Below are 27,984 nucleotides of genomic sequence, written 5' to 3' on the forward strand. Positions count from 1 at the left end.
ACTTTTTCTCATTGTTTTATTTTCTGATATGGTTCTATTTAAAAACTTGTACGTAAAAGTTAGCTGGTCACGGTGATACTCCGTGAAAACTTTTCTTCGTGACCGAGTAATCACTTAAAAATTTGTAGCTATTTATAGTATTAACGCGTTTTTCTCTGCGCGCACTGATGAATGGGCGCGTGTAAAACGCACCATACATGATTGGTCGATTCCTTGTGGCCCATCGACCAATCAAATGGGAAATTTATGTCACCTATCGACATATAGTACACTAGTAAGTCTGTTTGTGTGTGACTTCTTTTAAAGCAGGAAAACCTATGATGTGTTTCCAGAGGTATAATGAACTCGGAAAATCATAGCTTTGATCACAGAATTTCCTAAGGGGAAGATATTAGTTTACGTATTTCTTTTAAGCTCAAGAATTGGCCTGCTCCTTTGAACATGTAAAACCTCGAGCTCGGGGGATCAGTAGATTTAAAGTATTTGAAGAAGGCAAGACTACTTAACAAAATCAGAAAAGGGGAGGAGAAGAGTACGTAGCTCTAAAAGAAACGGTTGGTGTGTCGGCAGACTTCAAAAGAGGTTGCAAGTGAAATCCGGAGCATCATCGTTCGACCTCTTCTCTTACCTTCCAGCATCACATACTTGTATTGACGTTGGTCAAAACTGGAATCCGTGATAAAAATTGGCATGCGCCCGAGATGGTAGCTGGCCATCAAGCTTATTTAATGCGGTGCATTGATTTGCCACTCCAAACCCCTATGCTTAGTTCGGCGGTACTTCTTTCTACGGAATAGCCTCACACACTGTATGGCAACTTGGCTCGCGCTCGAGCACGCGGGTTTGCACTTATGCCGGTGCGCTAGTAGGGGCAGCTGCGGCACTCGGTGAAAGATAGGGCGCTGTTTTCTCCGCTCTTTTCCAGTTGGCATTTTTCTAAGTATGCGGTCAGCAAGGATCGGGGCTCTCACAGTGCAAAGTACTTGAACTCTTGGAAAGAGAACTTACTGAGGTTTGAAATTCACCACCAGCTTGGCAATTAAACTTGACGGCGACCGTGTATGAATTTAGTGGTACTCCGGAGAGTTTATAATACAAGAAGGTAAAATACGTCTTGGGTTTTCTCCGGTGCAGAGGGATTACATATAACATTAATATAAACCTATTTGCCATTAAAACTCTCCCTCAGACGGTGTAAGGAGTTCGGAGGCGCCGGACACAGGGGGTAATCCTACTTGCCTAAGTACCTCTCAACTTACTGAGGAATTTCCCAGTGAAATGTGACAGAACACGGTGCATCAAAACGAGCGACCGCCAGCTCGTATTAATCCTGTCTATACCTTATCGACAGAAGCGTGTAGGCCAGTTTTACTTCATTTACATCTCATATTTCGGGGCCAAAACGACTTTTTTGATGAGATGCAAGCACAGGAACGATGTTATCATGGTATTGAGTAAGACCGGGCTCTTGGCGGTTGTGGTGGTGTTTATCATCAAGCTGTCCGGGCACTTGGACGGTTCTCCAGCACCCACACCAATGGACCAGGGGCAGGTAGGGGGACTTGGCACTCAACACTCTCTCTCTCTCTCTCACTAAAATATCCTTCCTCTCTCCCTCTCTCTAAAGGTCCCTCTTTCTCTCTTTCTCTCTCTCCCTCTCTCTCTCTCTCTCAGCGATCTCTGGTGTTTGCACCGGTTAGCACAGCGTACCTGGAATTTCGTATCAGTATATCGTATGTCAAGAAGGAACGGTAATGGCATGTTACGTTGAATGAGAAAGGGTGTAACACAGCATTTCATAGCTAATCTTACATGCGAGGCATCATTCACCACCTTTCTTTGATGAAGAGGGCATCTTGAAAGGGCAGAGTCAAGTGATTTCCTCTTTGCGTTCGCACCTTATTTCTGTGTGGTGGAACAGATCATTTTTCTCATAATTGATCTTTTCCTCACTCATCACGGAAGTGGTGGAAGGGGTTAAAAGATTGGCAACACAAACGTTAGTGCGTGTGTTCGCTGAAAAACTGCACGTCCTAATACCCTTTTGAACAAGAGCTCAATGTATGTTGTTTATACCCTAAAACTCCTGGTATCTTAATGTTCTCACGTGCACAGCAGCAGTAATTCTAGGGCATTTGTCGATAAAATGAATCAATTTGATAGGAAATTTCAATTGGTCCTCGAAATTACACTGTTAGCCCAGCTGGTTTAGAGACAGTGAGTGCGATGTAATGAAAAGCTGGCAAACCGCAAAGTTAACGGTTGAGAACGCCGTGTGTAGGGGTCTACGCCACAGGTGTTCACTGCATGTTGACGCTGTAATGCGAGCTCTGTTGTTCGACGGTTGGGACAGAAGGCATCATCTCACCTCTGCTTTCACTGCTTTCTACCGGAGGTGGTAGGGCTGGGTGCTCAGGCTTTGTGGACCGAGCATTCCACAGTCTGTTTTCCGTTGAGTTCACTGTTTTAATTGTCATTGTTATGATGTTATAGAAACAGATAAAGTATGCTAGCTATGTTGCCCCGAACAAAGTGCCTCTCAACAACAGCCGAGTGTCCCGTGTTTGCGTTGCGGTGCCGAGCGATGTGGAGAAAGCATAATGGAGAAGAAAAAGCTATATTATAAGTATGCCATCATGGTCTAATTGACCTTTTCTCGCTAAATTTACTACATATAAGTTATTGAAAATCGGAAGGAAACGTACTGCCGCGAATCCTTTAGTCTTCCTGGGTAAACAAGCAGAGAAAGGGTGCATTATGCTTTAGTTTTTCTACTTTTAAATCTCTCTTATAACACCCAACTTTACGTGTTGTCCGAAATTTATGGGGTGATATAAATATGAGTACAAACAAAGTTGAAGGCGGGCGCATAAAACCGTTATTTTGCGTCCGTTTATGTATCAATTGCATAGCACAATATTGTTTATCAAGCAGTCGAACCGAAAAAGCGAATCATAACAATGGGAAAAATATCCATTTCAAGGACTTGTATCGTGTGAAAGTAAAGGATTGATAAAGCTTAGAAAGTGAATGGTTTGTTTGGTGCAACGTATACTATCATAACGCTTTCACTGGTTTCGTCTAATGAAGCGACTTTGCATTCAAGTCGTGAGAACAAGCTGTGATGTTGTTTCTTTCAACAAAACTTATATTGGTTTGAAGAGAGATGAAAGAGCGCCCGCGTAGATTGGCAATGATCTGAGAGCGCCATTGAAATCCATCCTGCTCTTACCATACGAAGTGTTGTGAGAAAAGGTTGATTCGCTATAATTTGTTCGAAAATCTAATTATCTAGCCAGTGTCAATCAAGCTTGACTTTGACACAGCGACGAACACAGCTTCGACCAATAAGTCAATTACTGTGTTTCTGTTTCTGTTTATTTAAATTAGGGGAAACTACACGATGAAATTAATTTGCGAACATTTGCTGTTTGATTTGTAATTAAGGTTTTCACCGAGGAAACACAGCTACGTATTCCAATGAGGCGCAACTACAATGAAGAGCAGTAAAGCGTGGCTAGAAGTGACAAAGATTATGCCATTATTATTGGTAATACTTGTTCACACTTGTATATATTGGGGAATTAAATTAACTTCTCACCGTGAATCTCGTTGGAAAAGATTGGGGCAGCGCTTTTGCCTGCAGGAATGGGAAAATATTTTTTCTCTTGTGAAACAGTTACCAACGTCCATAATATGTGATTTGGGTTTTATGTGAAAGGTTAAGGGTTATTTTGTTTTTTGATAAAGTAAGTTGTAAAGTACGGAAGTGATGTAAAAAAACCGCAACACACCTTAAACGGTGACGGATCAACAGGTGTAGACAACAGAAATACCTTGAAAAAATAAGAAAAAGTCAGAAAAGACGAATTTAACTATAAATAAATGGTGTTCAGATAAGCCAAAAGTATATCAGAGATCAGGGGGGCTATTCATTGGAACTAGGGTCCAGTATACCATTATACTGGGTCCTAGGTTGGAAGCACCCTCAAGAGCCAGCAAATGAACCGTAAGAGGCAAAATGGATTTACTGTAAAGCTTTGATTTGGTTTCTCACAACACGCTGCCTGCTGGTCATGCAGCTACTCAAGTCTTTTTCCATTTCTAACAATGGCTTGAACTTGTGACTTATAACGTCTAATTTCCAACTGGAATAGATCAATATTGAATTAAGATTCCACGAGTCGGAAGTAACACAAGTTTTCACCGAGCCCTGGAAAAAGCACTTTTAATAGGTTCCAAGTTTTTTATTGTTATTTTTTCTTTCGGTTTCAAAGGCAACTTCTTATATCGTGCTCAGTTAACATGGCACTTTCCCGTTTCTGCTGACTTGGATATCTAAAAATGTCTTTTATCAGATTTAAAAATCGAGTTAGAATCAATTTAAAGTGCACTGACGTCGACTCTGATCTTTGCTAAATTGCAACTGCAAAATAACCCTAAGCCAGAAGAGGTCGTGCGCGTAGTTATTTGGGTACATGCACGCGAGGTCTTTTACAGCACGCGAGTCCCCACTTAGGGTAGGTAAATCAGGGATGTTTTCTTGTTTACATCGAGATTACTTTAGCAAGACAATTCAAACTGGTATGATTATGATTTGTATATGTTCTTGTCTGCAGGAAAATAGATTGGTTTGTGTATATTTGTATATGAAAAGTAAACTACTGCACGATATAAAGTGGGGTTCATTGCCTTTACAAAATTTTATGTCTTATAACAAGTCTTTTGCGGTAGATTTGGGTGAGCCATTGCCAGACAACTGTGATTGCTTAAGGAAAAACGAAGCACCTTTGACGAAACGACTTCATTTTATGCTTCGGTAAAAATTAGGATAAAAATAATAAATAAGACACAGAGGCGGAGAACACCACCTCCGAAATAACTGCCTGTTCGCCACTTTTATGAAACACTGCGGGTTTTTCTGGGTTTCCAAAGCCGTCCTTTGTTATCAATAGTAATTCGCAGTAAACGCGTATTTGTTGATGAAAAGTCGATTGGGGCAGCCCCACTGTTCTGACGAGCAACCAGAAACCCCGAGCTTTGAAGTCCCAGCAAGACCTGCTCTGAAGTTGTAACCCGGCCAATACCCCGGGGCAGTAGACCAACTGTGACCCGAGTTTCAGTTCAGGACAAATGGAAACAAACCTGAAGGAAATGCTGTAAAATGAGCACGTTTGTTGGATAGGTTGCAGTTCACTTGGCATGGCATTGTCGCGTTACTATCGGGGCAAAAACAATGTGTTTCTTATGTTACTAACTCATGTAGCTCACTGGCCGTACCTTTACCATTCCCGCTCATTTCAGGAGTCTTGCTTTGCCACCTTCAGTGATATATATATATATATATATATATATATATATATATATATATATATATATACTGATAAACAAGAGGTAACTTGCACGGAATGAAGTACAAAAACAGTCGTTAGACCTGATTTAGATAAAAAGTGGTTAAGATAGCAATAAGGAACAGTTTTTAAAAGGGGGACATAGGCGTTGCCCATGCCTTTCACTTAGTATTGTCAAACGCTCTTTCTTGAGGTATTGACACGTGATAAGAATTACCAAAATCTGAACGCTATCGTTCCCAAGTTCTTGAAATGCAATGCGAACAGCCACATTCACTTTCAATGGTTTTACCACTTTGAGTTAGATTGACTCTAGGTTCAACTGAAAATATACGTAACTAGGGATAATTTAAAAGCATATAAACGTATTCATTTCAAGTGGAAGCTTCATATAATGTAGTTACGTTTGAAGATACCATTTCCTGTGGAAGACGTGTACGTGCACGTTGAGATGAATGAAATACAAGACGTACACAAATGTGTATAAGAAAAAGAAAAAAAAAAAAAAGAACTCACATTTTCGGTTGATAATAACCAGATTTTTGAGGAGAGGATTACTGGTTCGTTGCTACCATATTCCAATATCAATACCAGATTAAGACTAAAAAAATCGAAAACAATTAAATAAGCTGAATAAAATTTTCTAACCCTGCGAAAGCATTTGACAGCATATTTTCTGTCGTAGTCACAATGGAATCCGAATTATGAAATTACCTGCGAGATTTCTTTTATTTCTGTAAACATTTCCAGTTAAATGCAAATATCGTGAGGCTGATGATAAATGCTTGTCAGTCCTATTTAGGACATCAGCACACCACTGCCATTACACAACTACTTTAGATAAATCAAGTCCTCGCCAGGTGCCATCCATCTGTCAAACCCATGCGACAGTGACATTGGCGGGTTAAATCCACCCCAATTACTCTGTCACCTGTTGAATATGAATGCCGGTATTCGTCTATCGGTGTTCACGCGCGACTCAGTGCTTCCCCAAGCACCGTGCCGTTTACTCTAAGAAATAACAGTGCCATAATGTAGTTAAGTACAGGTAAGCACTGTCATTATCACAGACGCCAGACTAGCGACTATCACTCACAGAACGAGTCATTGCACTCACGTCTCAGTTCGGATCGTTGACGAATCCACAGTATCGTGAAATCGGACAACACTGAAACTTTTCTAATATTTTACAATTACATTATTTGCACCTGTTGGTTGTTGTCGTCCTCGCTGCTGATATAACTGTTATCAAAAAGCACCCAAGTACCTGGGTTAAATGCACAGTCCGATTTTGCCGAAATGATAACCCCACACGAACGCTACCCTGGAAGCAGGGAAATTCAAATTGTCGATTTCAAAGCTCACCGCCCCTTAAGTGACATGAGATTATTGTGCTAATTTGCTAGTTTAGTGGAACCTAATCTCAGAAATCCAATAATGTTCCGTCCACTGGGTTTACAATTCAGCTTAAATCAAGTGTCCACTAGGCCTACTGCTTCTTACTAACTTTAGCCATGGCTTGAGGACTGACCGGACAGACCATGGGTGTGAAGGCGTTGCAGTAGCAGCTTCGTATCAACCAATGTGGTTACATGGACTTGAGTGATTTTGTACGGTGCATTTTTTTCTGCGGTTACTGGTTCTTTTCCTCTCTACAACTCCTAGCACTAGTTTCTACTAAAACACCTTCGACCTGAAGTGACAAGGGTTATAATATGCTACAGTCTCCCCTGCGCTGCTCTCAGGCCGTCCTATGGGGATTGCTTGTAATGGTAAGTGTCGTGTAACGGTCAACCGAGTCAACGACTGTGACAACTAGCTTATGTCTCATTTTCGTTTCTGTCACCTTTGCCTATGTCACTGTCAAGGATTCTGACTATTGGCAACCACCTCGTGTCACAGTTTGGTAACTGTCACCTAAGCAAATGTCAATGTCAAATACTATGATTATTGGAAACTAGCTCCTGTCAGTTACAGTCCTGACAGTCACTGCCACACATACAGACAACTGGATACTGTCACTGTCATCTCTGAAATTTTGCTTAGCGACTTAAATTATCGTCACCATACAGAAACATCGCACTCGTTGGGACTTCTATGATTAACTCGATCTGAAAAGTATTAACACAACCCACTGCGATAGAAAAATGCAACGATCAGTGCGTCAATGGGTAGTGTTAACGGATATAAAACCAAAAGCTTTGTACATCTTCCATGAGCCCAGTACAATGTTGAAGCCTACACATTCTCGTTAAAACGGGGATGCTTGGCTCACTAGGAAGTGAAGATTTTAAACAATTTTATAAGCACTCCGATAAAAGTCCACTCCTCTAAGCGCATGAGTTTATGAATGACCAAAACAAACAACAAAAAGCATTCACAAGGTCCCAAAGTTTAGTTCCTGGCATACAGCATTGCGCTGAAGCGAGAAACGAAATGGGGTGACAAAGTTATGCTGCTAATCTACAATAATCCCGTATCCCAGATTCGATGTTCTGGAGGAGGTTAGTTTTAATTCCAGGACGTTTCAATTTTTTTGTGCAAAAGCTTGCGAGTCGTAGGCGAATTTGTGATCACGTCAATTAGTTTTTACACAATCAAATTTTTATAAAATTAATTTTATATGGGAGGTTAATTAGGTTATAATCGATAAATAAAGAACTAATTGGTTCTAAAATAATACTTAATTTCAAAGTAAACGTGACAAGTTAATGAAATGATTACCTGCCATATTATAAATTTAATGATCATTAACACTCAATAATAAAGAGGGAAACAACACAGTAGGCTTTTATTGGCTTTTGTACGTGATGTCTTGGTTATTGAATTCAGCGGCAATGATTTTCAATTTTAATTACCCCCGAAATTGAAATGTATTGATAGGAATATGTTTTATTGCAATACCCGTCACTTTAATGCCATTAACCTTTGTGACAGCGAAAGTGAAAATCAATGGGCACGATAATATTTGCTGTTTAAGTTAAGGCGTGTGATTCTTGAGCATAAAAAGAGCACACCTTTCATTGGTCAAAGGTCATATCAATTTTACATGCATTACACGAAAACAATCTCGGACTGAATCTTATAGCGTATGACTTAATTAACCGTCTAGTTACGTTCAAATAAACAAGTTAAAAATTCGATCTTCTCACTTTATTTGCGTTCATAGGAGACCTTGCATTTCTTTGTGGAAGTAAAAGTATTGGTAAAGTAAGTGAACGGTGATCTGTTGACGGGTTACAGGGCTTAAGAATCGAATAAAGAAATACGTTTATTCGGGAACTAAGATCACGATGAAACGGACATACAATCAATCAATAACAGACGATAGAACAACTGACTAGCAATAGCAAGAGCACAGTTGACCTAGCAATCAGGGTCTTAAGATTTGTAGATAACGCTTCTGAGAAAAAAAACCCTCCGGGACCAGCGTGACTACTTTCCAGTGTATTTACATCTCCTTGATTCTATTTAATCAAAAGTTGTTTTTTACATTAATATGTAGTCATTTCTTACAGCGTTGGTAGTCGTTGGGTTGCCGTTTTGCTAACGTCACCCCTCCCCTCAAGTTCTATCGTTTATCGGATGGAGAATGCGACAATTTTCCCTGGTCTATTGACAGATGTTTTCATGTAGTAGTGTGACTGACATAAAATTAAAACTGTTTCATTTACTATGCGTTCACAAAACATTGATCGTTTATAATGCTTATTTCCTTAGTCCAATTTATTTGGGAGGCTGGTAGCAAGTTTTGGAGCCGTGGCGATTTAGTTTTACAACATTCTAAACGTGGCATTAAAAAAGGCCTGAGCGTCTGTCTTGCAATTCTACAGGCAAACCCAATTTGTCAAAATCTGAGCCGGTTCAACAGGTTGCAACATTACATTCAAGGGCGAAATGTACATGCTGATAAATGCCTTGTTTTTACACTGAACCCAAAGGAGAATGTTTAAAGTCAGATGAACATGGAATAACCGTCTTGATTAATTACAAATTTTCATAATTAGCCTCAGGGTAAGAGGACAATACGCTTTTATTTTAATGCAAATATTACATTCCTACCCGTCTAATAAAGGTTTGATTTTTCTCTGAAAATGGTAACTGGTCGTACTTCCCCAGGATACTACACCTTTAATGTAGTCAAAAAAAGCTTTATGTAACTCTAGAGCGCAGGATTATTCCCAGTGTATCAATCACAAGGTTACGTGTTTAAGTGTATATACACCGCCCTGTGAATCAAGAGTCCGGTAACGATGAAAGTAAAATATCAACCTGGCTGCTTGCTCTTACGATTGAAAATATTAGGTAACCCGAGCACAACAGCGCACTCTCAGATTAAGAGTTTGGCAAAAATTAATACTGTCACTGACCAGTGGAGGTCTAACTATTGTAAATGAAATTAGACGATATAATAGTGTGAGGTGAGATGTATTGTTTAAGGGTCACTTTCAACCCCTTCACGGCGTCTCACGTATTGATATGGCATTGATTCCCCCTGGGGTTTCATTAACCTAAATTAAGGACGCCTTAGCCTTTGTTTTACGTCTGTCTTTGTGGTTCCTTTTATATACCTTGTCGGCCCTGCTTTGAAGTGGGATTCGATTTGGCCGCACTCTGTTCTAAACGTGCATTTGCTGTCTACTTCTTTGATCAAATCCTTGGATTAGACCCGTGTTACAAATGGGGATTGGGTCATATACAGAAAATATAATAAATTAATTATTACAAACGTAATTTATTTTCTTAATTACTTTGAGATCAAATGTTTTATTATACACGCATATTAGATAGTCTTTTTTTATTTACACGAGACGATAATTTCATGGGGAAACATTTGGGGGAATTCAAAGCGTGTCTGCTGGATGGAGTCCAGACCGAGGAAACTTTGATGTGTGTCGGAGTAGAGCTCCATAACTTTGATCTAGTACAACTTGCCATAAGCCTTCAAAAACAATAGCAATAATGTCAATTAACTCAATCAAATAACTACGTTAAGTAAAATGTGAATTCCTTTAGATGTGCCTTTTTTCACTCAACTTCCGTCTATAAATGAGCTTGTAAATTTTAGCTGCATTAAATTGCTCTTTGAATAAAAACGGATGTATTTTTTGTTGACGTATTTTTGTGGCTATGAGCACTTATTGGTTTAGTTTTTAATCATTAGAAACTTGATCATTTCAGGTCCTTTCAGTCGTGACCGTCACAGCTGAACCCCTCCATACAGACTCTCCTACCATGGTAACGAAAAGGCCCGAGTTTGTACCAGCGCTGGGGCATAGCGACCACAGCCATGGCAACAGATACCAAAACAAGAACCATAGCAACACTCATAAGGAATACCCACACAGTGTCACTGACAGTGCTCTTCAGACAGTGGTTAACAGCAAAAAAATCAGTGATAACATCATTATTCGAACTACGAAACAACCTCAATTTGTACATAATAATAATAATAATAATAATAACAATAATGGTGATAATGGCGATGGTGCTCTCGGTGTTAAAATGGACAAAGTAACACAGGGAAATGAACATAGGCACAGGCATTCTGAACAAAGTAGACATTCCACAAGACGGATAACAACAATCAAATTGCCACACAGCACCACCACCCATACGCCAGTCAGCAGTTCTTTTATTCCCGATGTATCACCATTTAAGGATGTTAATGATAGAGAGGCTAAAAAGGAAAAAATAAAAGACGTATTTAATAAGTGGCTGGATGGTGATCTATATTTGACAGACGCATCTGTAGATGATAAAACAAAACACGAAAGGACGTCTTTATCCTATGGTGCCAAAGAAAACAATTTATTAAGTTTACAAAAAGGAATCAATCCTAACATAGAGGTCACAATAGAAGTTTTACACGACAAATTAGAGGGAAAAGACGAACTTGACGAAGAAAATGTGGAAGAAACTGAGAGCTATGAGCATACCACGCCAAAGTTAAAAGAGAACACGGAAGGCAAACTGATCTCAAGTTTCCTGCGGGATTCTGATTTGCCTTCGTCGAGAAAAGATGATCACGTGGTTCCGAGTGACGAAATAGATGACGACACAGGTAGCGGTTCTGGGAGTAGTAAGTGCTTCTTAACTTTTTCCAGATTCAATGTCAATGATAGAAAGTAATCAGGTTGTCCCAGTGACCTTCGCCTTATTTAGATATTCTTGATATTTTTTCTTTAAAAAGAGAAGTAAAGAAAAGAGCTCAGCAAAACCAAAGCCGTCAAAAGAATCGGGAGAGGCAGTGTATATTTTTCGTCTTTTCCTATACAATGTTTGGATACATTATATTCCTGTATGAGGGGGTGCATTCATTTTTTTTTTGTGCCTTTATCGGTGGTCGTCCGTAAAATCCGAATACGAACGTCTTCAATACGCTGAATACTGCATTCGTATAAAGCTGGTTAAACACACGAAGCGATCAGAAGAGACAGGCGTGCTATAATGGTTATATTAAGTACTAACAAATGGAGTAAGGAAGATTCAGCAATGATACTGCACATTACTTTCGTCTCGTCTTTCTGTATGACTGTTTTTTTTCCCAAAACAATTGAACCGTCGCGCGTAAAATGAACCCCTCCCAAAGACGTGCAAATTTCAACAATCAGCTAACAGTTTTAATAGAAAATGTAGTAGACCCCAAAACAGTACCTTCTGCTAACAGCATGCGTATTGCCTTTCTTAACTTATACGTGTATATTAGTTGTAAGAAGGAACATATCAGGCAGAACACATCTGCAGTGGGGTTAGGGGAATGCCCGAACTACTTTATTTCTCGTCGAAAAGTGGATAAGAGTTTGACTTCAGCCCTTTAACGATTCCAGTTTATAACTTTTTCCCTGGATATCGCTTGCTTGGTTTGTCGAGTCTAATTTCAGGGTAATCTGAAAATATCCAAAGCTGGCGTTCAGCTACGTGGTTATAAATGGACTTTCAGCTCGTCGGAAGGTTGAATTCAACATGGCAATTAAAACTGCAAAGAAATAAACGAACTTAAGCAGAAAATGACCCATTGTCGAAAGTGACTGCCACGACCTTTGCGTAGCAAGGCCAACACCAACACGTCTGCCACGGTCACGCTAAAAAGACAGGGACGTAACGCAACTGCGAAACATAAAGAGATTCTGAGCTTCGGTCTCAGTCCGCTCTTTCGAACAAGTTTCACAGGCCGAGTGTGATATCCGTGTTGTAATTGCACACATATGAAGGGGAACATGTCAGAAATTACCCCAGTGCTCCCGGGCGAGTAACTGACGTTCATTAGGGAAGGGAAAAGCTGTCAAATGTCTGCAGCTCATTTTCTAAAAACAATTTCTTAATATTTTCCTTGCGAATTCTGAATGCATTTATTTTCCACAGGGTTGATTTCTCAACCTTTTGCCAGCAATGTGTTAAGAATTGAAACACTGCTGCTTTTGCGGTTTCCGCCAACAGATTGTAATACGGTCGCTGTTATGACTAATGGTAGATGGGGCTGCAGGGCTGTTGGCTTCATCGTGAAGTGATTAAGGGTGTGTGAAGAAAGGGAGTGGTCAATCACCCAAACATATTAACGAGCAACAGTTGCAAAGTACAGATTACTGCAATATCTTCTATCATTCTGAGACAATTACCGGTACAAAAACAATGAAACGAAATAATAAGATTGATAATCTAGGGGAAAAAAAGTCAAAAACAAATACACGGGATCTGAAGGCTTATATTGGCGAAAATAAATCAGAGCATAAACGAAATCAAATAATTAATAGTTACCAAAGCAGTTAAGTGTGGATGCCTGCATGCCGCACAAGATCAGAAAAATCAGCGGATATCTGAACATCATCGACATGGCTGACACTGCCATCCGCAGCCCATTGTTCCATCTTGTCTTACATCATTCAGATCTATCCCTGAAAACTGCAACAAGGACTGCCCTTGGTTTTACTTGCAAAGAACTAACTTGAATGATCTTTCAAATAAACATGACCCAAAACATGGGTTAGCGAGAGTGTATCACTTGTCGATTTTCTTCTATAGAACAACTTCATCGCCTCCTTAACTGCACAAGAACGCAGAGGGGGCACATCGCAGTTTTGTAATTCACTATTTTCTCCCATTTTTATTATTCAGCTGTTGAGGAGTGGAGTGCTTGGACGCCATGTAGTACAACGTGTGGTAACGGGCAGCAGCAGAGAAAGCGGCGATGTGGGGAGGACTGCACAAACCGGGAGAATAGATACTGTCTTCTGAAGGAGTGTGGGGGTATGGGGAATTTCTATGATGGTCATGCCACAAAATAGTGAACATTTGAATCCCGTCAGTGGCGAACATGTAATTTGCAGTGATTGAATGATTTTTCACTTGCCCAATTATTTTCGCCGTTTTATACTACAGGACCGTCTCTTATGGAAAGAAATTATCAGTGATTAAAAATGGATATAAAAGGGTGTGTCACTGACGTGACTCAAATGTTCACCTTTTTTGTGGAATAACCCTGCTTGATTTTTTTTACTAATCAGTATGTTCAAATCGTGCTTCGAACATTACGCAGGTAAAACTGAACGGTGCATATTTAAGGGACACCCCCTAATTTGCGAATTACAAGTATAATGAAACAAGTGAAATGAAACGCCCTTCAGTTTCTTTGGATGTAAAATAGTGAAAAAAAATCAAACGATAGGTCCATTTTCATATTTAAACGAATCTTACACAAATACAACCCTTTTTTTAATATCAAAATACTTCTATTAGCAAAAGCGATAAAGTCCTTCGTGGCTAGTTTCAATGCAAATTCTTTTTAAAAAATCACTCTCGTGGGAGAGTTGAAAACACGTACAACCTCCTTTACATCCTTAGTAATACTGACATTTCTTGTCTTGCATTTGGCTACCAAACAAAATACCAGCAACTTTTAAATGTCCATAGGCTAAATGTTTGGCCTTGGATTTCAAATAGGTTTAAGTTTGAGCCATTTTAAACATACCTTTCTCAGTGAATCACTGTTGAGAAATGCAGTTTACGCTAATAAATTCGTTGTTTTCACTGTATACCTACTAAGCCTCAAGATATAATTCAACCTTAATTACTGTTTTTTTCTACTCTGCCTCTGGCGTAAATCTGTTACATGCATAAAACAAATTACCCTGGACCAAATAAATCAATGTTACAGCATTTCTGCATGTTATCTCTTTAAACTTTTCACTGAAAATACGTGAGCAATCACCTATCCATTCACTTAACCCGGGATCCTCCCCAGACCTACTAGGAAGGCCACCAAGGTCATCATGCTGTTAGCTTTTCACATTAACTGTCAGGAACCACATATACTGCTATAGACTTGGGCTATTGGAAAGAGCCCCTCCCACCCTCTTGAATCTAATTCATTTAAAGCTATAAATAATTTTTATAGCATTTTCCTGTGCATTAAAGCATAACTACAGAGACAGGATATGTAAATATTGTGTCAAATTATACATTATTGAAATTGGCTTTTATTTTAAAAAAAATTTAAAGAGTCATTAAAAATAATTTTACATTTCAGCTCAATCAGATTCTGAACATAATAAGCAAAATGATGGTGACTTTTTAGACACAGGTAAGACACTCATTTTCAATAAAAATACTGATAAGTAATTTTTATTCTCTCCACTTTTTCTCTGACATATATTGTGTCTGTACATAAAAAAGGGACATTCTACTCCCTTGTGATTGCTGAATTTGACAACTGACATGCTTGATTGAAACATGTGTCACACAGCGTCTAAACTGTGCAAAATGAAAAAGTTTCACTTCTGTTACAGCAACATTGTCAAACTTGGAAAAATGCATAAAAGAAATGTTCTGCCATAAATCCAATGATGAATTTTGTCTAAATACAAAACAATCATTGTTCATAAAATACATTTATGTAGAAAGACATATCTGCATATATTTTTTAGAGTTTGATAACTGTGACAGTTGGATGAAATGCAAAAACCCATATCTGCTGCAATATCTGGCCAAGCTGAAGGACCTCCCCAGCTGTCCCTGCTACTACCCCATCAATCTGGTCTACAACCAGCGCATATGGGACCACAAGCGTCAACAGTTCTTTCTGTGGCACGATGTCAGTGGGGCCCAGTACAGGCTGGACGTTTACAAGCCAGGAGCGTCGTACTGCATTCTCTCCAGGATAGAGCTAGGTCGACTCAACCTTGCCGCTCAGCAGTGTTGCTATGACAACTATCAGCGCCTGATATCCCGTGGTCCAGGGGCAGGGACGCCATATTTGATCAGTCCAGAAGTTTCGCCAGCTCTACACCACAAAGTGGACATCTTGCCGTGGATCATCTGCAAGGGAGACTGGACAAAGTAAGATGTTTGTAGAGGACAAATGTGAATATGACTTCCTTTAAAAATCATCAATGTTTAACTTGTTGCTTGGCATAATTTCTTGTGAATGATATCAAGAATTACCACTCCAGAATAAAAAGCTTATTCTCCATTGCCATTTTCAAAAGTTGATAATTACCATACCTTCAATAATGCATGCAATTTTCATTCAGTCAAAAATTGGATTTGGTTCACATTAGTACTAGGTATGTTTATACTCACAGCTGGCTACATGCATTATGTATATTTCAAATTATTGTTATTGTGAAAACTTAATGTTTTTTATTGATGTGCAGGTACAATCAAGTCAGGCCTCCCAACAATGATAGGACATGCACAGTCAACCCTTCTGATGAAACATTTCTGAAGCAAAAGGCAAAGGCAAGGCAGTTCAGATAGGTTTTAGAACATAACACTGGTGAAGAGGGAGAGGGAGATAAAAAAAACACACTTCATGCCAGCAGTCCTTGCTTGACCCAGCAGCCCTTGTTTGATCAAGCCACTGTGGGTCACTTAAAGTATTTGAAATAAATGACCTGCTGGAGAGACCTGAAAAATTGAACTGAAATGGGGTACTGTACACATCCCAGGCAAAAGACAGAGAGGTCCTAAGAGGTGGTGTCCAAAATAAAGGCTAATGACATATATTGTATTAACTTGAGCCCAATAATCAACACAAGTACATGTGTGTCAAAATGTCTGAAAATTCCAAAGCTGCTGCAATGTAATGACCATAATGACTTCTGCTACCACTGCTTAGACATCATAATAACAGAGCTCAGTCATACAGTAATCGGGACAGACAGATCATTTAGAGTGACCACATACAAGACTTAATGTACAGCAACCTTTGTGTCTTCTGGAACTCATTTACAAATCAATATAACTTCTAGTCAAAATGACACTTTACATACCAGGCCACACCTTCTTGTTATGAAAGACCCCAAGTGTAGTATACAGTGTGAGGTTGGCTAGGCTGTCAGTAATGATCAGGGGGTGGGGTAATAAGGTGGAGTAAATTGACTGTTTTTAGGACCCTAGACAATTCAACATGAGCTATTATCTGATCTTTAAACTCAGAAAAGAAAGAAAATACTTGATATTCACTGGAACCATTTCTCTTATATCACAATTTTCTTATACCTTTCTTTCACTAATATAAGACTTATGAATATCAATTATTTGACTGACAATCACTATAAGAAGCCAATTAGTATGTATGATCACATTATGACACTGCAATTCATGTCCTTAAATTAGAATACCAGAGACAGCAGTTGCTCCTAAACCCAAATTTCAACCCTCATTTAATGAAGGTACAGGGGTATTTTGCACAAACACAGTACAACAGTGTATTTACAGGCCTCCGGGGGCGATCATCCACACAGCTCACCCATTTAGTCAGGGCAGATAATAAGGCCTGGTATTTCATTATTTGCCAGAATATGATCCAACTGAGACTAGCAGATAAAATGTGGAGAGCTGAAGGAATGATGTTACCTGTCTTAAACACTAGGTAATTGTTCCAACTCAGGGCACTATCAGAAGCAATAATCTTCTTAATCTACTTACTATTGACGTGGGACTTGGTTTCATAATAAACAATTTACCCCCAGCTCAGGTGACTTTTGTCTATTGCCATGGACATTTCTGAGACCATAAAATACACAATATTGTTAATAATGTGTAAGAAAGGAATGACAATTTTGAATGAATATAGCTTTGTTACAGCTTAAATTGGTGTGGCCAAGAATAAAAAACAGTATAATAGAAGCAATAATGATATAAAAAAAACATCATCAGTTGACACCTTGGTATGTTACTGAGCTATTCGTCCAGAAAGTTTTTTTAGGGTGAAAGAAAGGGTAGGGACAAAGCTAGAACAAGGTGCCTGAAAAAAGCACCTATAAATGCCAAAGAAATATGTAATCTCTCACATGTAATACTCAGAAAACATCACATTCAGGGAGATGTATATTTACGTATTATAAGTATTAACTGATTATCTTTGCACTTTCTTTTCAGAATTGCATGTCATATGATCATAAAGAGTTGGGTCCCAAAGAGACTTCTATTATTTATTTGTTGTATTTTTCTTTTCAATTTGAATAATATATAGAATTGCAATAAATTGATTATTTACAAAAATATGTACAGCAAAGAAAACAGATATTAAGAGTGGATACATAATAAAAAAAATTACAAAAACAATAGGTGTCTGTTCCACTGAGTTTCTGTGTTCTAACCACATATGGATCTACTCAGTAATTTTAAAGTAGAGATGATGTTTAGATAAAAATACAAGGCAATTAATAAATACAATGCAAATAATGGCAAAAAAGCCTGGAATGAAAATGCCTTTCTGATTATGGTAAATGTCCATTACTTGTATTAACAAGAATAAAAACATAAATGCAAGGTGTCTAATTTGGATTTGAAATAAAGCTTTAGAATATTTATATTGTCCCATTGTGACAAAGCTCGATCCTTGTATTTGGCAAAGGTTTTTGGTTGATTCTCATCATCGCAAGGTTAAAACATTGAGTCAACACCTATTTTTCTCAATAAAATTGTTACTACCAAGTGAGTCAATGACACCATCTTTAAAAGAATTATTTGACCTGACCTGACATTAGCTGAAACTCTATCCCCGATGTTCCCATCTTACACCAAGCACACAATGTCATCAAATATGTCCAAGGAGGTAGCACTAAGATGCATTTGTTGAGATCCATAATTTACATTATCAACAAAATGAGAGGTATTTAAATACGTCTTAGGATACAAGAGTGCCATTGCATTTTCAAATATGAAACTGCATGCTAGGTATACATGTGTGGCTGTTTTAATTTGCCTGCAGATAAATAACTCCTTCAGGAGAGCACTAGTGAGTGCACTTTCCATTAACAACAAACCAGTTGCCAAGTTATTTCTTTAAAATGGTCTCAATATCTAGAGCTGTGAGATAAAATCCCTTGGATGTGGCTGTACAATAGCTATTCTGAACCACCCCAATGAAAGAAGATCAAGGGTGTAACCATCTATGCCCAAATTTTTTCCACCTCTTATTAAAATATCTGATTGAATGATTTCCAAAATCAACCTTGCACCCATCAATAAAAATAAAGTGCCTATCTGTAGAGATGGAACATGTCAGTGTTAAAAGGCTGGATCCATCCCAGCTGAGCTACGGGGTGGTCTTGACTGATGAACACAACAGCTCTCGACAGGAGACTTTGGCAGCCTCCTTTGAATTCCACTGAATGCTACGATAGCACACATACACAAACAATTGTTTTTCAACATGATGAACTAAATGTGAGGGGCCTAATTATCAAAAACTCCAACTCCTTAAAGGGCATCAGGTTTATATGCCCTTCCTTTTTAAATGCAGAATCAACCGTTTACCATAAAGTTATACTGACATTAATGAAGAAGAACAGATTTAATTTCAAGGTGTCATAAAATACTAGTATGCCATTTTAGATATCAATTGCAAGTAAAAATAACTTTAGATAATACATCATATATTCAAACAAAACTAATACTACAGTTCTTCATGCTCTAAGAAAAAGTTCCACATACAAAACGTATTATAGATGGTGGTGTCTCAAGTAAAATAGTACAGAAATGACCAATATGACCAATATCAGATAAAATCCTTTTTGATACATCTAACTTTGTTTAACGTTCTTAACAAAAACTTCAAAATATCTTATGAATGAATGAAAGAAAAAAAGTAAAATAAAATTTTAACTGCAGAAATCTTGATAAAAGATGTTTCTAAAAGATGAAGTCCTTTCACAAATCTGAAAGTAACACCTTAAGAAAGACTTTTTGAAAACTATTACTCAGTCCTTAGTTGAAAAAAAAATACAACTTGAATTCTTGTTCACTTTTCAATGGGAATGAATGAAAAAAAAAAGGACTGACCGTACCAAGGCTGAAAACCTCCATCTGTTCTGCTACATGTGCTTTTCATTGAAATCTCAACGGGCTAGAAACAATTGTCAATTTCCCACCACTTTTTCCCCTCTTCTCACATCTGGTGTGAGTATAAAACAGTAAAACACCTGACCTTTTTTTTACAAATGAAAATAAACAATTACCATAACGAGGAAATGATTGTGCTGGTCCTCCTAAAACTGCCTACAATGAAATTGACTCATTTGTTTCAGGGATGGAGAGATTTTTTCCTTGGTATCTTTTCAGTCTAATATCTATTTTGGGGACAGCTCAACCAAGACCAGATCACCTAGCACAGTCACGCATGCTTTTTTTTACAAAAACACCAAAATGTACAAAACATGCCAAATGCACCTCAAATAACACCATTCTATTAAGAACACATCTATTTTTTCAACTTTCATCATTAAATGATTACAAAAACGAGTTTCAAATGCAACATTTCGATTGCCATCTCAATCCGAACTTAGGAAAACCTGTGGTGCAGGCCAAATACTGGTCAGATTGTTTGCTCAAGAATTAGTTATATGCTTGCCTATTGTACACGCATATTTTTTTAATCATTTGATTGACTGATCCTCCATGTGCAGGTTGCCAACATAACAGTATTCTAACTGTGTGGATCTATTATTTGCTATGACATTAATGACAGCATAACACCTGAAACAAATGGGGATGAAGATATTTGATGCACATGTGAATGTATTTTAACATAATGAATGTGTTTTAACATTAAAATTTATAGAAGTGGCAGCAAATACTGTCATCAGCTGTGTCAAGTACTCAAAACTACAATATACATTCTTTCATCAAGAGCTAAAAATAAAAGTTACATGATATATTTTTCCAACAACTTCAAAAAATAAGAGTTATTATCGGTCCAATATTACAAAGTCTAACAAGACATCTTCATCAGGGAATGAGGATATATTTGTTTAAGTAGTTTCTACCTAGGAATGCAGTTAGTACACACCCTTTCTATGGAACCACCACAAAAATGGCGCACAGAGGTAAGGGAAAGGGGCTTCTATTAGCTGTTGTTGGGAGATCTATTATTGTACAACTGACAACCCTTATCGAGGTATTTCAAATATACCCCATTTTTTTTTATTAACATACCAAAGCTTTTTCAAAATGAAACAGAATTAATTTAAACTTGTGATATATATATATATATATATATATATATATATATATATATATATATATATATGGTCCTTCAAAAAGACATGAAGAGTAATAATGCTGTGCTAAAGAAATCTTAAGGCTAGGTAGCCATACCTTGATGAAAACTTGCCTGTGTCACCAACCATCAAATGTCATTTCAACTGGTCTCTAAAAATGTTTAAAAAGATCAGTGTTTGTTAATGAAATAAGAATGAGTAATACTTGAAACTTCTTTTAATGAATGAGTAATACTTAAAACTTCTTTTAATAATATATAAGAGCTCAATTTTAGAAGTAATTTTTATGAAATTTGGCTAATTGCTTGCAGCTTATCCTACATATTAAATCTATAAAGCGACTGACAACATATTTTGAACCTTTGAGTCTGATACCAAATATTAGTATAAATTACAGCCTTTATGCCTTATAGTAATGTCAAACTGAGCCAATTTATTATCTCTTGAAAATGGGAATCATCCCAGATAACTCCAAATCCTGTGGATTAGCATAAAATCAAGTGAAGTTTGGCATTATTTGTAGAAGAGTGGGGTCAATAATAATGATAAGACTAGTGAGTGCAGTGCAGTAACAAAAGGTGACACAATTTATCCATGTCAAATAACACTTCTTTCACTTCTGTATTGCTTTTTAAGAACACTTCCTGGCGCATAGGATTTCACCCTTATCACTAAAAAGTTAACCCACCTCACATTCTTCATCTTTCTTGCATTTTTCTCTAGCCTCAGATGACATCAAATAGTGTACCAAGAGCCTCATATCAGGCTATCTCAGATTATTCGGGACCATTAATACCTACCATGTGAGTTAAGGTCCAAACCACTTGGAGCCAAGAGTTTCACAGTGCCAGTGAGAATTATCTGAAAGATGTGAAAGATAACACCAATATGTGACGAACTTTGCTGCAGTAAAATTCTTGTAAAATATACAAAATATATCACAACAACATCTGCCTTTATTTACTGCCAGTAACTTGGACATAATATAAATAATATCTATATATTGCCAACCATGGATGCCAGGATGAGAGATCTGCCTATTCCTAGTACTATATCACAAACCAGAGCCAGCAAGTAACATTTTTTACAAGTCTCTATTCTTCAACTAAAAAGTATAAGCAAGTTTTAGATATATTATCATTTAATCTTTTAACATTCAGCAATAAAGAAATACAGATTTTGTTGAAGTTTTTTTTTTTGAAATTTGAGAACTTCTTGCTAGGATTTTTTCTCCCTGCCATAGGTAAAAAACCCTACGCTTCCAGCACACACGATCTTTTTTCCTCTAATTCAATGTACATTGAGCTTAACAAAATATCAGCCCGACTTGTCACCTCAAGGCTGGAGGGAGTCAAAAAGCCAAGTTCTTAACCTGGGAATCATTCTCTGCTTCTTGCTATGATGAGAAGTAAAATGAGAACCAGTGTAGTATCAACACAGAACCACATGGTAACGTATGCCTTGTTTCAACCTCACTGAATAGGAGTAGATGCAGTCGACCTTCCCCTCCAGGTAGCAAACGGCCCTTAAACAACAGATCACCTCGTTAAATAAAACACAGGTATTCAGAGGAATTCTTATGTTAAAAGGTGAAACAAATAAAAGTGAGCTTTGCGTAAAACTTTCTCTGTAAAGGTCATAAACATGTGAACAGACCAAGTTTCGTTTTGTATTTTCCCAGTCAACGCCAAATTTATTATTCCCTTAAGGGATATCTGTTGGATATTATGTATATGTTGTTAAGGCAGACAGATGCTGGTAAGTTGTGGCTGAAAATGTCAATCTCTTTACACTAATGAAAACCAAAATCATTCACCATGCTTCTGCCTAACATTATATACCTTCTGAATATTTAAGTTCTTACCAATTATTAATCTACAGTTTTCTTACACAGAAACATGAAAACATGATTCTTATCTTTAAAGTGGTTGATGAATTGATTACCATTTTCACTATTTTCAACTGTTAGGTAATTAGATATATGGGCTTAAGCCTAAGAAAAGTTAATTATTGCTAATCTATCAAAATCTGTATAATTTCAGCAATCTGCAAAATTGCTACAAATTGAGTCCCACCTTATTTCTATATTTATTCTTGTCAAATAAAAAGGATAACAACTCTTCATTTTAACTGGGAAAGTGCCCCAAAATGGATTTTCCTGAGGTAAATGATGATGTTCCCATACTTACTATTGTTAACGAATCCTTTCCAACATTCAATGTTTGTAAATTGTTTTTTTCAGTGTGTTTTTTGTAATGATCTCTTAAGAAATTATTACGGAGGGTACCCAACCACAGAGCTCCACGTGGTCTGATGGTAAGCACAGATTTCAGGATAACTGCGATAACTGCCGTTTTGGTGTTTAAATGGAATTTATCATATTTTTACAAGTTATTTACAATGCAATTATTGTGTATTTTGAATCTCAAATTTTAAATATATTGTTATTATTGACAACTTAAGAAAAACTTGTAAAATTTATCTCAATATGGGGACAGTCCTCAAACAGTTAAGCTTTTTCTGTTACACAGAGTAATTAAAATATATAAAAAGTTTTAAATGAACAAAGAGCTCATTTTTTGGATCAAAACCTAATAACAGCAGAGATATTGTCTTCAAAGGCTAAAAACTTTTTTCAAAACATATAAAGATTGAATCTTTTACCTAATATGACCTTTTGTAAAAAAAAGTTGATGTTACCAAAAAAGTTCCACTTCCATATGCAAAAAGTGTAACCTTTACTAAATGTAGCAAATGCAACAGAAATCCTGGCTAAGCGCGTTTGTTTCAGCTATCAAAGGCTTTTTTCCAATACCTCAGCAAGATTACACAAAATGAGGGAAAAGGTCAATTTTGTAAACACATGTTAGCTCTGTTAGTTAGTTGTCTGGCAGGGTACAAAAAGAGGGGCTGTGTTCCATTACCTCCACCATTCAGTAACTATTTTGAGAGGTAAACTGATGTTAAACAAATCCTGTACCATGCTGTACATGTTTCTACTCCTTTTTTATGTCATTAGCCCTTAGCCTTAGTCCTTAAACCTGAAATGTGGTTTGAAATTCTAAGTACCTGATCCCAAATGTTATAACAGTAAAAGGAAATGTATAATTCACACACCATTTCTTTACTTATCAAAATCATGAAAAAAGATCTCTGTATTACCTTCAAACACGCGCGCGCGCGCGCGCGCGCGCGCGCGTGTGTGTGTGTGTGTGTGTGTGTGTGTGTGTGTGTGTGTGTGTGTGTGCGAGAGAGAGAGAGAGACAGAGAGAGAGAGAAGATTAATTGGGTACAAAAGAAAAGGAACACACACACACGAGACCTGGTAGAGTCTGCTTGTAGCAATACCAGTTGGAACCTATACTAGTAGTAGAGCTACACAAGTTCTTGCAGAAGAGACCCCAAAAAGTGATTCTAACAGTTAAAACATTATTTTACCAATACATGCTGATTCTGGATCTTTAGTAATTCAAACTCAGATTGCAAAAGCTAAATGGTCTTTTTTAGATCCCAGAATTTTTTGTCATTAGTGATCATATTTATAGATTCTGTACATTTTCTTTCAGTGAAAAGAAAGAAAAAGTTCTGACTTGTTTCTCTAAAGCCTATTTTGTTTTTGAGTTGTTATTGTAATTTTAGCACCACAGTTATAGAACATATCATGAGGTCACATTTGTTGTAAAATGTACTTGTACCCAATAAATAAACAAATAATAAAATAAATATTTTTATAACTTGACTTGCATTGACAAGTCTTTAGAAAAGAGTAAGATTTCAATCCAGTCAAAAGGGATGTACTGCAACTTTCCACCTGCACTTATTTCCCATCCTGCTGAGAAACATGGTACTTCATGTCCGCCACAATTACTGGCGAATTTCTGACCTTTCAAAAGACGAAACTGTAACTTCAAATTTGTTGTCTTTGCATTAAACAACAACTATTGCTTGAGGGAGACCCACACTCACAAACATAAGTCAGCTTGGGTTGATTTCACGTTGTATTGTTTTACCAATCACGGTTATGGTGCAGTAATCTATATAAGTGGTTTCAGCTCAACGGAGACCAAGCTCTCTTCTCACAGCTTACTGTATTTCATTTGGCAAAGAATTTATTTGATTAACCTCTAGCCCTTATTTTTCTAAGGTCAAAATAATGTCCAAGCAATTTTCACTGACAGCCCCAAATGGATTTTAAAGTTTACCCATAAGGATAAAGTAATCCCATTATCTCAGATAAAAACATGGGTGTGGAAGTTGGTTTTAGGTAAAGCTAATCTTCATAATTCAAGCTTTTTGCTAAACACTATGTCAGCTACCAGAAATGACCTAATGCTTTAGTTAGATTTAAAAGGAATTGTATTATTTTTCTACAAATGATTATTAGTATAACTGGAACCAATGTTTTTTTGTTGTTTTTTTTAATCTCATAATTTTCAGTAAATTCTGCGTATGACATGTTTATCTTTAATTTTCTTGCTAAAATATTCAAATTAGAGTGTTATATATTAATCAATGAAATCAACTCAAAACAGAAAGCAACTTCTTAAACCTTTTCATGCAATAACATTTCAGGATTGTTGACATCAAAACAAAAATTCTTGAAGATATACTCATGGTACACAACCAAAGGTAAAAACCTCAATAACAGGAAAAATGCACTGAATTTTCATTTAAGGAACTATATAAAATTGTTTTTCACTATGATCAGAAAACTTCCTGTTTGTCCTAGACTTCATTCTGCACTTATTGTCTCTTAGAAGAAAAATACTGAAAAATGTAAAGGTCACGGTACCTAAAGATGCTGAAATTGAAAACAATCTCCCTTGCTTTGTAGAATGAATAATAACTTCATAGACACATATTAACCTCTAAATCAGCTACACCTGTAAAACACTCACATTGTAAAACATTCAGATAATAAAGGACAAGAAACTGTTGTGATCAAACAGCATATGGATCCATCTGCTGTTGCTATTTCAATTCAGCTGTGTTTTTTCATGAAAGGCATACTTGTTATTGTGTTTTCTAAACATGCTGTACAAATTACAAGACTGCCTTTTTAAAACCTAGAACTAATATCTGTTCTTATTCCACTCCTCCTTCAGTAGTTACACTTATTTCTTAAAATACCATAACACAAGTTTATAAATGCAGAAAATTAATAATTTCAAGTAAGGCTCAAACTCATTGAAACGGCTTCAAACTTAATTATTTATCAAATATACATTTTTTGTGAAAGTGTGTGTGTGTGGGGGGGGGTGGGTAACTTTGAATATTGTTTGGATAATATGAATGCAAATATATAAATAAATGGGTGAAATTGTAAAAACTGAAAATCCTAAAAACGTAGCTTGCAATGTCTCACCGCATTTAGACCATATGAAAAAAAATGATAAAAATGTAAAAATGAAGACTGAAAATTTTGAAATCAGGCATAATACTGAAAACGTTCACCCATGTACCCATATTTACATCATTAAATCATTTCATCAATTAAATAAAAACAGCACATTGTCTTACCTTATCCCTAGCAGGTACGAAACAAATTGCCTGACATTGTACCAAACGGCGATTCATCTTAGAGATTTCTATCCTAGCTGTGACAGGCTCCCCAATGTATACTGTAAAAACAAATAAATCCAATTACCTGTAAAATATCAGACTATCATTCCCAGAGCATGCCTCTGTAATAACTATTGTTACAGCACATTCATCTGTGGATGTTTACTTCTTTGAGTGTAGTGACTCTGTCAGTAAAAACAAAAGAAACCAATAAGACTGCAATGCCATTCAAAGTGCTTTCTGTATCTAACAAAATAGCAACATTTGAAAAATATATTAAGACAAATTATTGTAGAGTATGTTCACTAAAAGATGTTCGTCAACCAGTTTGGCATAATTAGAGAAAATAGAATGCAAGATATGATAATAAAGCTATACAAATATATATAAATTAAGATAGCTTTGCATAACTAAAGCTACAGTTGTCAGGGATAAATGAAAGCTTAATAAGTAAAAATAGTTAATATTATTGTATAAACTTACAAGGGGATAGAAACTTCAATTCTTGTGATAAAACTGCTGTGCCTGGACCAGGGAGTTTGGTGCCAAGAACAGCAGATATCAAACTGAAACAAATATTCAAATACATTTGACAGTGTAATGTGCCACATTTTTCCTTTACCTAATCATCCCAGATATACAGGTATATAGAAAAGACAATAGCTAGGATGACCCATAAAGTTTCTCGTAAACTTAATTTGTAATATAAAAAATGATGGAGTCTGTGGATGGAGAAAACTGTTACATACAACAAATGCAGAAATTAACATTTGCTTGCAGTCTAAAGTCTTTGTCAGAATGGTCATAAAAATGGTGGTGTTATAACCTAAATTTAAATATGGTTGAAAAAAGGACAAATGCGCACAAAAGAAGTGGGATAGACCAGCTTCTGGGGGAAAAGAGATGCAAGAAAAACAAGTAATCATTGTTCATTAAGCTTAACCATAAGTCAAATTGTTTTTATTGTTCAGAACATTATTAGTGTATACACACATTTTCCTTGGTTAAAACATTGTTGATTCTACAGTGTAGTTAGTAACTATTGTAATTTGAGGAGGAGTGACACCGAATGAAACATTAAAGTACCGGGGAGTAACATTGACCCTTTTATCTACGTTTATAAAACATGTTACAACTGACATTGTAGCTTTGTTCGAAGATCTATCAATGCATAATAATGGTTCTGTCTATAATGTACCCATTAACCAATACCCCATGCACTATGGGTCGTCCAAATAAACTCGACTTCGCGAAATCTTCATCTTGGTGAATTGGGTTCGAGTCTCCAGTTATTTGAGCAAAAACCGACACGTCCTCTTTGGTGAATGTCTTTGTCAGCTCTGCAGTGTCCCCAATTTTATAAGAAATTATCCTGTTCGAACACTTTCTGAAATTCTTAGCTAAAGCCAAAATACTACTCTTGAAGACATTCATCTTCACCGCTTGGTGAGAGTGAGTCACAATGCCGTCTATCGACAGAAATTAGATTCATTTAAATCAAGAATGACTGATAGTGTTATTCATCATTCAGCAGAAGTAATGGGAGTAACTTATCAAACAGTTTT

General features: G+C 37.0%; 2 protein-coding genes across 5 annotated transcripts; one reads left to right on the top strand and one right to left on the bottom strand.

Moving 5' to 3' along the window:
* The first annotated feature begins 169 nt into the window (after window positions 1–169).
* Window positions 170–17,915, top strand: LOC106171101 (isthmin). 3 transcript variants are annotated; one of them, XM_087006254.1, is made up of 6 exons: window positions 170–1,552; window positions 10,533–11,415; window positions 13,467–13,598; window positions 14,878–14,931; window positions 15,275–15,686; window positions 16,004–17,915. In XM_087006254.1, exons 1-6 carry the CDS (start codon window positions 1,415–1,417, stop codon window positions 16,104–16,106), a joined length of 1,722 nt encoding a protein of 573 aa, XP_086862380.1. In that variant the 5' UTR covers window positions 170–1,414; the 3' UTR covers window positions 16,107–17,915. The 3 variants fall into 3 exon arrangements, with proteins under 3 accessions (XP_086862380.1, XP_013406705.2, XP_086862381.1); XM_013551251.2 differs by having other exon boundaries at window positions 265–1,552; window positions 10,533–11,433; XM_087006255.1 differs by lacking the exon at window positions 170–1,552 and adding an exon at window positions 6,025–7,123 and having other exon boundaries at window positions 10,533–11,433.
* LOC106171102 (hydroxyacyl-thioester dehydratase type 2, mitochondrial) lies at window positions 14,843–27,924 on the bottom strand. 2 transcript variants are annotated; one of them, XR_015333143.1, is made up of 7 exons: window positions 27,618–27,924; window positions 26,903–26,985; window positions 26,378–26,478; window positions 22,230–22,382; window positions 21,658–21,718; window positions 20,955–21,008; window positions 14,843–15,665 (listed from the first exon to the last, which is right to left on the bottom strand). XR_015333143.1 is itself a non-coding variant. In XM_013551253.2 (6 exons), the coding sequence occupies exons 1-5, from the start codon at window positions 27,851–27,853 to the stop codon at window positions 20,998–21,000; spliced, it is 492 nt and encodes a 163-aa protein (XP_013406707.1). In that variant the 5' UTR covers window positions 27,854–27,915; the 3' UTR covers window positions 14,843–15,665; window positions 20,955–20,997. The 2 variants fall into 2 exon arrangements, 1 of the variants encoding a protein (XP_013406707.1); XM_013551253.2 differs by lacking the exon at window positions 22,230–22,382 and having other exon boundaries at window positions 27,618–27,915.
* Between the last annotated feature and the right edge of the window lie 60 nt (window positions 27,925–27,984).

The sequence above is a fragment of the Lingula anatina genome, chromosome 2 (assembly GCF_051362555.1).
Source record: "Lingula anatina isolate TDL-2025a chromosome 2, LinAna3.0, whole genome shotgun sequence".
Taxonomy (NCBI): Eukaryota; Metazoa; Brachiopoda; class Lingulata; order Lingulida; family Lingulidae; genus Lingula; species Lingula anatina.